The sequence below is a fragment of the Eriocheir sinensis genome, chromosome 13 (assembly GCF_024679095.1).
Source record: "Eriocheir sinensis breed Jianghai 21 chromosome 13, ASM2467909v1, whole genome shotgun sequence".
NCBI lineage: Eukaryota > Metazoa > Arthropoda > Malacostraca > Decapoda > Varunidae > Eriocheir > Eriocheir sinensis.
The window spans coordinates 12,750,475-12,761,762 of NC_066521.1; the positions used below are offsets into that span (position 1 = coordinate 12,750,475).

General features: G+C 42.8%; 1 protein-coding gene across 1 annotated transcript in view; it reads right to left on the minus strand.

The window, feature by feature from the left end:
• Window positions 1-2,022: 2,022 nt before the first annotated feature.
• LOC126998012 (T-cell leukemia homeobox protein 2-like) overlaps window positions 2,023-11,288 on the minus strand; it is a 22,536-nt gene continuing 13,270 nt past the window's right edge. The window contains exons 2-4 of the mRNA XM_050859292.1: window positions 9,460-9,554; window positions 8,028-8,161; window positions 2,023-5,390 (exon numbers count right to left, since the gene is read on the minus strand). Of these exons, the coding sequence (XP_050715249.1) occupies window positions 5,135-5,390; window positions 8,028-8,161; window positions 9,460-9,554 (485 nt within the window). The 3' untranslated portion in view covers window positions 2,023-5,134. The remainder of the gene's footprint in view (window positions 5,391-8,027; window positions 8,162-9,459; window positions 9,555-11,288) is intronic.

Consider the following 11,288-nt stretch of genomic DNA (forward strand, 5'->3'; position numbering starts at 1 on the left):
AGGAGGAGGAGGAGGAGTAAGAAGAGGAAGAGGAGGAGGAGGAGGAGGAGGAGAAGGAAACATTGAATCATGGGAAGACAGGCAAGAGGAAGCCTATTAACTCATTGCGAAGTTGCCTGCTTTAGTGCCATGATCTGCCTGACAATCACCTGGTGCCCGCAGAACAGAGTAAAGCACCTCGCTGCGTACGTTTATTTAACTTCTATTGCCACGAAGTAACGGTCGATGCGATTTTTGAAGTTGATGGTTTCCGCAGTTACTACTTCAGCAGGGAGGTTGTTCCAGCAGCGTATGACTCGGTTGGAGAAGAAATTCCTACTTTCGTCTGTATTGCATCGCTTCGCTTGAATGAGTAGGCCGTTGTTTCTAGATCTTGAGAGAGAGAGAGAGAGAGAGAGAGAGAGTACTGATTTTTTTTGCAGGCAGCTCAAAGGTAAAACAACGATGTGGTATTTTAAGTCTGGTATTGGATCACACATAAACTTCACGAACTCTCTAATAAAGGAGTATTGATGGAAGTTACCGCCGTAAATATAGTACAGAATGAAGCACTAAATAATCTTAACTTCTTGCTGACCAATTAACAATCGATTTGTGTGTATAATTATCCGTTTTTATAAGTATTCTTCAAGTTTATCTTTGTCTCCTTTTTTCATTCATTCTTTCATACTTGCTATCCTTTATTTTCTTCTTTCTTACTTATATTCTTTGTTTCCTTCTTTTACTTTTCTTTCTTCCGTTCTTCCTTGGTGTCTTTTCTCTCCTAGTTTCATTCTTTTCATCTTTCTTGCTTACATTTTTTTCTCTCCGTCCTTTCTTCTCTGTTTCCACTTTCTTTTTATTCATCTCTCCTGCTCCAAGTCTTTCTTCAAGTCCTTTCTTTCCTATTTCCATTCTTTCTCTTTCTTTTCTTCTTCCGCTTTAGTTTTTTTGTTCCTATTTTCATTCTCTCCATCTTTCTTCTCCTTTCCCTTTCTTCCCTTTCGATTTTCTAAACTTTATCTCTCTGTTTCTTTCTTTTTTCTTATTCCTATCCTTTCATTCGTCCTTTCTTTCCTATTTCTGTTCTTTCCATCTTTCTTTCCAGCATTCTTCCAGTCATTCTTTCTGTCCTTTTCATATTCCTATTCTTTCCCTCTCTCTTTCCTTCTTTTCCTCTTACTTCCATTCAATCTTTCATTCTTTTCTTCCTCTCACCAATTACCACGAAGGGAGAGGATATTGCTTAGTCACATATATACTCTCAGACACATGTGGCCGCTCCTCTCCAACGAAGCTGCCGGATGCTTTCACTAATGGGAGCAGCGAGTAGCGGGCTTTTTTTTTATTATTGTTTCCTTTTTTTGTGCCCTTGAGCTGTCTCCTTTGTTGTAAAAAAAAAAGCCTACAGATTTATATGAACCAGGTGGAGAAAAATGTGTTTCGGGGGCACTCACTTTTACCTTTCTTATATATGCACCTGAAACCTCACCTGTCGACTTACCTGACGAAGAACTGACGGAGGAGGAGGAGGAGGAGGAGGAGTGAAATATACATAATTCCAGCAGGAGTGAATCTTTTGTGGCAGATTCTTCACACGTGTCAAGGGAGGAGAACCGAGGTGTGTGTGTGTGTGTGTGTGTGTGTGTGTGTGTGTGTGTGTGTGTGTGTGTGTGTGTGTGTGTGTGTGTGTGTGTGTGTGTGTGTTTTGCATTCTCTCGGGGTTGTACATTTGTTATTCTCCTCCTCCTCCTCCTCCTCCTCTCCATCGATCCCAAACTCTTAGTAATTATTTTGACTTTTAAGCAGCAAGAGAGAGAGAGAGAGAGAGAGAGAGAGAGAGAGAGAGAGAGAGAGAGAGAGAGAGAGAGAGAGATTTATGTATTCTCCCCTCCTCTTCTGTTGTGAGTCATTCGTCTTTAACCTCTCTCTCTCTCTCTCTCACTCTCTCTCTCTTGTTCATACACACATAAACAAACAAACAAACAAACAAACAAACAAACACAAACAAACACTCAAGGTACAACAACACAAACACCTGCGAAATGGTCTCACTTTATTCTGAGTTATTTACAAGTTATTACACAAACACTGATCGGGTCCGCGCCTCTATGTACAAATAATTTACAAACAGACCGATATGATACACAATGTACACACACAGGCGGGGCGTGGGGGGTGGCCTGCCTCGGGGCGCGCACAGGTGAAGGCTTCCGCAGGTGTACACTCAGGTGACCAGGAAGGTGATTGGTGTAAGGGGGGGAGGATGGAGGTGAGGCTGTGTCATGTGTGTTTCAGTTACATAATGATAATAAAAAAATAATGATAATAATAATAATAATAATAATAATAATAATAATAATAATAATAATAATAATAATAATAGTAAAAGCAATAATGATAACTGTAGTTTTCTTTATTTTGATGAACATGTATTTGTTTTCTCTGCTAATGAATGATAATAACAATAGTAATAATAATAATAATAATAATAATAATAATAATAATAATAATAATAATAATAATAATAACAACACTAATCATTACCTTCATTTCGTAATTAACAGCAGGTATAATGAGTCACCTGTTCCCTCGATGTGTATTAATTATGCCTCACCTCGCCACCTCCTGAACACACACACACACACACACACACACACACACACACCTCATCACTATTAACACATCGTCGGGTATCGTCGCTTCTCACCATCATTATCATTATTATTAGACAATGAGAGATTAAATAATGCCACACAGTCACAAAATCTATGTATATATGTATAGCCTGTTAATTAGGGGATGCCACGGTACAAACACCTCTACGACCTCGGTACACAGAGACCAGAATGACGTAACACACACACACACACACACACACACACACACACACACACACACACACACACACACACTTAAAGACATAACTCATATACGTACACACCACCAGATAAAACATCGAGATAACTTATTGTGATACGCACACACACACATACATACACACACATACATACACACATACGCTGACATGACTCAAGTTTGATTAGCTGTTATAGGGAGACTCATAGATGTGGATGGGTGTGGGTGTGGGTGTATATTGGTATGGTGTGGGTGTGGGTGTGGGTGTGGAGGTGAATAGTGTGGTCTGCTTGTGTTGGTATGGTATGTTCTAATGTGGGTGTGTTTGTTTTGATGTGGGTGAGAAAGTGGATTGGGTGTTGTTATCTAATAGTGTGGGTGTGCTTGTTTTAGTGTGTTTGCTTGTTAGTGTGGGCGTGCTTGTTTTCTGTGTGAGTATATTGTCGTGCGGGTATGTTTGTTTCAGATGTGGGTGGGATTATGTAATAGCGTGGGTGTGTTTCTTCTTGTATGGGTGTTTTGGTGTGGGTGTTTGCTTTTGTGCAGTGATGTGGGTGTAATAAACTGTGGGGGTGAATTCCTGTGGGTGTAAGTGTGAGGAGTCCTTGCATGGGAATTCAGTGTGGAGGTGTGGGGTGCATGGGGGGGGGGGGGGTTATGAGTGAATAGAGGACCAGTTCTGTACACGTATTGGTTACCGTTAAGAGTAATAATAACAATAATGGCAATAATAGTAATAATGGAAGAAATAAAGGAAAGGTATTGTGGAGCTTCACGTGAGCCTAAAGTAATTAGAACCCGATAAAAATAGAAAAACAATAACAATTCCTTTTGACACACCACGATAAGCGATGCATTTTCGTAGGAACTAAAATTAAAGGAAAAAAAATAACATGTAGGAAAAAAACTTATTCATATATGACCAGGTAATTGTTAAGGAATGCAGGTAACACACAGGTAGCTTGTTAACGAGTCATATTGGTGGGAAAGTAAAACAATAAATAAAAAAAAAGAATTCCCTTATAAATGAAAACAGGTGACCAGGTAAAGGAGCACAGGTGACGCACGGGTAGACTCTCTGGCACTGAGACACGGGGTGGGGTGGGGGGGGGGGGAGATAGGTGGAGGAGGGTGGAGGCGTGATGTGAAAGTGAGTGGGGAGGAGGAAGAATGGGTAAAAGTGGGCTGGAGAGGGGTGGGTGGGTAGGGACGTGGGTAGGTAGGTAGGTATGTAGGTAAGTGGTTGATTTGCAGGTAGGTAGATAGGTAGGTAGACAGGTAGTTGATTGGCAGATAGGTGGGTAGGAAGGTAAGTAGATAGACAGGTAGGTAGAAAGGTAGTTGATTGACAGATAGGTGGGTAGGAAGGTAAGTAGATAGACAGGTAGGTAGGAAGGTAGTTGATTGGCAGGTAGGTAGGTAGGTATTTATATAGATGGGTAAGTAAGCACTGTCTTCATTCCCTTTAAATGATATACACTTCAATTAGGGTATTTTTTTTTTAGAAGCATGAAAGTGTTCTATAGATCGTGTGTTTCGGGGCTTCGTTTTGTGTTTCGGTATAGATCGGATCTCTCAGACTATTCCGTTCCTCTCTCTCTCTCTCTCTCTCTCTCTCTCGTCGTTTTTCTGCTTGTTTCTTTTTTGTTCAACTTCCGCCAAACACCCAAGAATTAAAGCGTTTTTTCGCCTCGCCAAAACTTTCCGGAATCGAGCGTCAAGGAGCGTGCGCGGGAAAATTCAAAATGAACTCTGGCAAAAAAAAAAAAGTTCGGACACCGGGCTTCGAATCAACGACCCGGACGACAGAAGAGAATTGTTTTTGTGCGTCGCTGCTCGTGGTGAAAAATGCAAGGGTGAGAGAGAGAGAGAGAGAGAGAGAGAGAGAGAGAGAGAGAGAGAGAGAGAGAGACCTTTACTTTCGACAAATCTTCAACCGTGTAAAAAAACAATAATAAAAAGCTGAAGAAAACGGGACATCAGCGACGGTAACTTGAGAGCCTTTTGGGGGGATACTATGACAAGCTGTATTTCAAGGAGGAGGAGGAGGAGGAGGAGGAGAAAGAGGGAGACGAAGAGGAGGAGGAGGAGGAGGAGGAGGAGACACAAACAATAACAATAGCAATCAAACATAACCTAATCACACTTATCATTGTTGTTGTTGCCGTTGTTGCTGCTGGGAATGGTTGTGGTTGAAGTTGTGAGGATACCGGTAGAGGGCGTTGAGTTGGTGAATGGGGTGATACTGGTGATTGGGGTCGAACTGGTGGTGTGGGTGAGGGTGCGGTTGGTGACTTCAAGAACAGGTTGGGGACACGACTGGAGTGCTACCGTAGGAGTCTTGGTCAGCCCCGGTGGGTGTGGGCGTGGGCTTGTTCCGCTCCGCCCAGGGCTTGATGTTCTCGAGGGCGCAGAGGGAGGCGTTGGAGTTGTAGAGCGGCGTGGTGGGCGGGTCCGTCAGCAGCCCCTTGGAGAGCGCCTCGGCCTGCAGAGACATCATGAGCCGGTTGGTTGCCTGTCGCTCCGCCTCGCGCTCCTCCGCTGCCTGCCGCCTGGTGAAGAGAGGGAGAGGAGGATGTGTTAACCCTGTAGCACCAACGGGCCAAATTTGTGGCTTTACCGTGTACCAGCGATGGGCCAAATTTCTGCCATGCATAAACTGATCACATATGCGTTGATATATATTATGAAATGGTTTGCGTGAGTGATGATTCTTTCTCATTATTTTGCTTAGAGGGGCCTTTAACCTAACCTAACGTAACCTAACAACCTAACCTAACTTAGCCTAACCTAACCTAACAAACATGACCCCCGCAGCTACCGGGTTAAATAACGAGCTGATAGAGATGGAGAATGGAGGAGAGAAAGAGGGAGGAGAGAAGACGTGATAACTAACTGAAGAGAGATGGAGAATATAGGAAAGAGAGAGGAGAGCGGAATGTGTTAAAGTGACTTACTGATAAACGAACGGTGGGTAATAGTGCCGAGAAGGAGATAGGAGAGGAGAGCGTTGTGAATGACTGGTTGAAAAGGAGAGACGGACAAAGGAGGAAGGAAAGACGAAGAAACTGACAACTGACAGAGGAGAGATGGAGAATAGAAGGAGAGAGGAGGGAAGAACGTGTTAAATGAGGAGCTGATAAAGGAAAGCTGGAGGATGTAGGAAAGAAAGAGAAGAGAAGAACGTGAGAACCGATAAATTTTGGATAGATGAACGATATATGAAGTAGAAAAGTGATATATAACTGACACATTTAGGAACGATGGAGAACAGTGCAAAACAAAAAGAGAGAGGGGGAGAAGGACGCGATAAGTGTTTCTTCTAAGAGAAATGGAAAATATAGGAAAGAAAGAGGGAGAAGAAAAAGAAGTGGTCTGTTCCTTCTTCCTTTGTTTCTCTGGCATTTATAGTCAAGACGAAGCAGAGAAAAATGACTGTCTGATTTAGGAGAGATGGAATATATAGGAAAGAAAGAGGGAGAAGAAAATAAAGTAGTATCTTCCTTCTTCCTTTGTTTCTCTGGCATTTATAGTCAAGACGAAGCAGAGGAAAATGACTGTCTGATTTAGGAGAGATGGAGAAAATAGGAAAGAAGGAGGGAGAAGAAAAAGAAGTGGTCTATTCCTCCTCCTTTGTTTCTCTGTCAACTCAGGAGGAAGCAGAGGAAAATGACTGACTGATTTAGGAGAGATGGAGAATATAGGAAAGAAAGAGGGAGAAGAAAAAAAAAGTGGTCTCTTCCTCTTCCTCTTGTTCCTTCGCAAATTCCGGTCAAGTGGAAAAGGGATTGTTAGGGATAGTGGATAGGAAAAGAAGAAATAAAAAAAAAATATTGAAGGAGAATTACCAATAAAGAGAAGATGAAATAAGAAAAAAAAGGAGAGGAAGAGAGGAGAACGGAAGGAAGGATCTGGCTGCAGTGACTTCCGGTTCCTTCTTTCCCTCACCAAAAAAATAATAAATCATCAAAAAGAAGAACATGAAGAAAATGAGACGAAGAAGAAAGGAAGTTAAAGAAAATGAAGATGGACAGACATTTTCTTATCTACTATTCTCCTGTTATGATTTTTACTATAATTATTTTGTACTTATTTTTATTTATTTTTTCTATTTCTTGTGTGTAATATTCTATCATCGTCAAATCCAGTTAACTTTCCAACAGCTTTCTCATCATCTTAAAGGTTTAATATTATTTTTTTTTTCATGCCGAGGGGGAACACTTTACGACTTCCTGTCTCGTGTTACACTAATGCTCCCTGGATTGTTTTTCTTTTCCATTTTTCTTTTCTTTCTCTTTATTAATAATTTCGGCGGTCTCTGTGTTCCCTCTTATCTCTCTGGACGGTGGAACTAGCCGGTTATTTTTCCTCATTAAATTGACCCACGAGAGTATTTTCCACTCGATGAAAGAAGATTAACTGTCTGCATACTCTTTTATATGTATCTTTGTATCTTTGTATGTATCTCTTATGAAATTTGGGCCATGGCGATTATTTTTCCTTCATTAACTCAACCACAGTCACCATTTTCAAATCTTCTTCCTTTCTCTTCTTACTGACTTTACCATCATTCTCTTCCCTTCCTTCCTTCCTTCTACGGTTTTTCTCTTTTCTTTTGTTTTCCTTTCTTTCTTTCTAGTCCTCTTTAGCTTATTCGAATTCTCTTCCATCATTTTCTTCTGACTCTAACACCATTCTTCTTTATTTCTCCTTCTACTGTCCTATTCTTTCTCCTTCTCTCCCTTTTTTCTTTCTCGTCATCATCCTCTGCTCTTTCCCACATCTTCCTTTCTCCTCCTACTCAATATACCGCCATTTCCACTCCTCTTTCTGTTTGAATCTCTACTTCTTTTTCCCTCTTTCTTTCTCGTCCTCATCGTCTTCTTCACTTCCTGTCTTCACCCTCTTCTTTTTCCCACATTTTCCTTTCTCTTCCCACTAAATATACCACCATTCTCATTCCTCCTTCTGTTCGAATCTCTACTTCTTTCTCCCTCTTTCTTTCTCGTCCTCCTCGTCTTCTTCATTTCCTTTCCTCCTTCTCTTACTAAATACTATACTACCATCATCCTCCGTTAGTCCTCCTTCCTTTCCTCTCCTTCTCCCTCTCTTCCTCTCCCTCCTCCTCCTCCTCCTCCTCACTCACTCACAAATCACACCACCTTGAAACCACACCCGTCAACACTCACCTCCACTTCGTCCTCCGATTCTGAAACCACGTCTTGACCTGGGCGTCCGTCATGTTGAGTTGCTTGGCCAGCTGCGCCCTCTCGCTGGACGCCAGGTACTTCTGCTTGTTGAACCGCTTCTCCAGCTCGTTCACCTGTGGGAGGAGGGGCGGGGGGCGTGAGGGGCGGCGGAGGGGCGGCGAAGGGTGGACAGGTAGGCAGGAGTGGGAGTGGCTGGGAGGCAGGTAAGGAGAAAGGGAGGAGAGGAAGGAGAATGTGATAACAAAAAGAAAAGGAAGGAGAGGAGAGAATGTGATTCCAGAAGAGAAAGAGAAGAGAGAAGAGAGAATATAAGGATACGAGAAGGGAAGAGGAGAGAGAGAGAGAGCGAGATTAAAGAAAAGAAAAGAGAGGAACCAGGAGAAAAAGAGAACGGAGAAGAGAGAAAATGATACAAGGAAGAAAAGAGAATAGAGAACGTGAGGAAAAGAGAAGGAAGGAGAGGAGAAAACGCGATAAAAGGAAGGAAAGGAAAGGGAAGAGAAGAAAGAACGCTCTACAAGGAGGAAAAAGAAGGGAGAGAAAACGTAATACCAAGATGAAAAGAGAAGGGAGAATGAGGGAAAAGGTGAGGAAAAGAGAAGAGAGAAGAAGAGAGAACGTGATACCAGAAGGAAAAGAGAAGAAAGGAGAAGAGAGAACGTGATAGACGGAGAGGAAGAGAAGGGTGATGAAGGATGGGTCATGAAGGGAAGATGGGTGGTTGGATGTGGACGAAGAGGCGGAGTGAAGAAGAGGGGGAGAGAGAGAGGGAGAGAAGGAGGGGGGGAGGGAGGGAGGGAAGTGGTCTGCGGCTACTAAAGGAAGGGAAGTGACTGGACGTGAAGGATTGCGGATAGAGAGAACGTATATAACTCTCTCTCTCTCTCTCTCTCTCTCGTTTAATTGAATAACTCAGAGAAGGGGAGGTGAGGGCGATAAAAGGGAAGGACAGGAGGAGGAGGAGGTGGAGGAGGAAGAGGAAGGAGAAGAAGGAGAAGAAGAAGAAGTAGTAGAAACTGAAGAAGAAAACAATGGGGAATTTGGGGCTTAAGACGAGGAAGAAGAAGGAGGAAGGAGGAGAAGGAATAATAATAGTAATAATAGTGGAGATAGTAGTAATAATAATAGTAATAAAAACTAAGAAAACTAAACAAATTTGGAAGTAGAAAACGTAGAAGAAAGAGAGAAAGAAAGAACGAATGAAGGAATAAGTAAAGAAGAAAACCATAAAGATTTAGGTTATTAGGGAGAGGAGGAGGAGGAGGAGGAGGAGGAGGGGGGAGTGCCATAGAAACAACGAAGAAAGGAAGAAGATAAACAAAAAAATAGGGTAATAGGGAAGAGAATGGGAGAGATGGGAGAGTGCCAAGTGTCCAGGTAGAGGGCAGGTGGGCACTCTTAATCAACTCACCTGGACGCGTGTGAAGGAGGTGCGGGGCTTCTTGCGTTTGGGTGGTGTCCTAGACTGGTAGGGGTGACCGACGCGGCGGGACAGCGGGAAGGGGCCTGCGGAAGGGGAGAGAAGGGGGAGATGAAGGGCGGTGTGACTTGAGATTGTTAGTGATGGGAATTTTTTTTTTTGAGGTTGTTATTTTCTTGTTTGTTTATGTATTGATTAAGGTTTTTGTTTTCATTTATGTTTATTTTTTCGTTTTCTTTATTGTCCTTTTTTTTTCTTTTCCTCTATAAATTTGTCCTTTTCATTATATCCATCCGTCTATTTATCCGTATCTATTTTCTTATTAAATGTGTGTGATTCGCGTAAATAAAAAGATATATTTATCCATCTATATATATTCTTGCTATTTGTATATTTTCTATTTGTTTTATTTATCTGTATGAGCTATGAATTTATCTATATTTGTGTATTCATTTATATCTTTATGTTTATCTACCTATTTATTAACTGTTGTTGCTAATGTGAGCAAATATATAATCCATTTTCTTCTTTTCAGGTAAGTTGACTTTCACGAAGGAACCATCACCGTCACCACCACCGTCACCACCACCTCCAGGGAATAAGTGAGTAGTCAGTATTCTCTTTTCTTATTCTAACTCTTATTATTACTGTTGTTGTTGTTGTTGTTGTTGTTGTTGTTGTTGTTGTTGTTGTTGTCATTACGTTATTATTGTTGTAGATTCACAGGAATATATTTATGACACCACCAAGATTCAAAATAAAACAATAATGATAATAACAAAACAACAGTGGTGAAAAAAATTAAGAAAAGATAATCAACCCCGATATGACCTCAACACAATTGACCCACATCATCTAAGTAATTTGCGTCCTCTTGAATGCCATCGCGAGCAACGTTATAACACACACACACACACACACACACGGCACTTAACCCCCGCCACCACCACCACCACCACTAAAAACACCACTAAAATAAGGGAGTAACGGGACGCGCTATGAATAACAATAACAATAACAACCACACACTTTACTGGCGGGGAAACGCGCGTGTGGCTGGGACGGGAGAACGAGGGGTGTCAGGGGGGTGAGGGGGGCAGCTCAACACCACCACAAACACCACCAACACCACCAACACCATAAGCCAAGCAGACCATATATTCACCTCCATCTGGCGAGGAGGTAATGGCGCGGAGACACACGGAGGGCGTACACGGAGGCCCCCATTACCTGGCGCCTTGTTTTCACCTGTCCGCCTCACCTGCATCATCCCGCGTGTAGGCGTGAGGTAATGCCGGGCGGGGCGTGCAGGTGAAGGCAAAAGTGTGAGCTACAACCCGCCCCAACGCAATAATAAAGGAGAAAATGAGGAATGTTAGCGCGTCTCACAAACGCTGGCATCTGGCGCGAAGGCAAACCCAGACCCTATATTTTAGTTAAGCACCGTTGCCAGAGTGGAGTGTAAACCCTTCCCGGAGCGCTGCGTCGCGTTCCAAAACTCCTGCCACCCGCTGATCCCCTGTAATGCAAGATGAGTGGCAGCCTGACGTGCATTCCCTAGGTGCTACACGCCGCCCAGCCTCAGAGCGATGGCCGGACGAGCAGAAACCAGGTGAAAAAAGGTGAAAAGGTGCGCGCTCAAATGACAACGTTACAGAGCGAGCGAAACCAAGTGGGAGAAGGATGGACTATTAGAGGTTTGATTTCCTGTGAATATGATTGTCCTGGAGAGGGAGAGAGAGAGACTAAAAAGAGAGAGGGAGAGGGAGAGGGAGGAAGGGAGGGAGGGTTAGAGAGAGGGTGAGAGCAAGAGAGTGAGA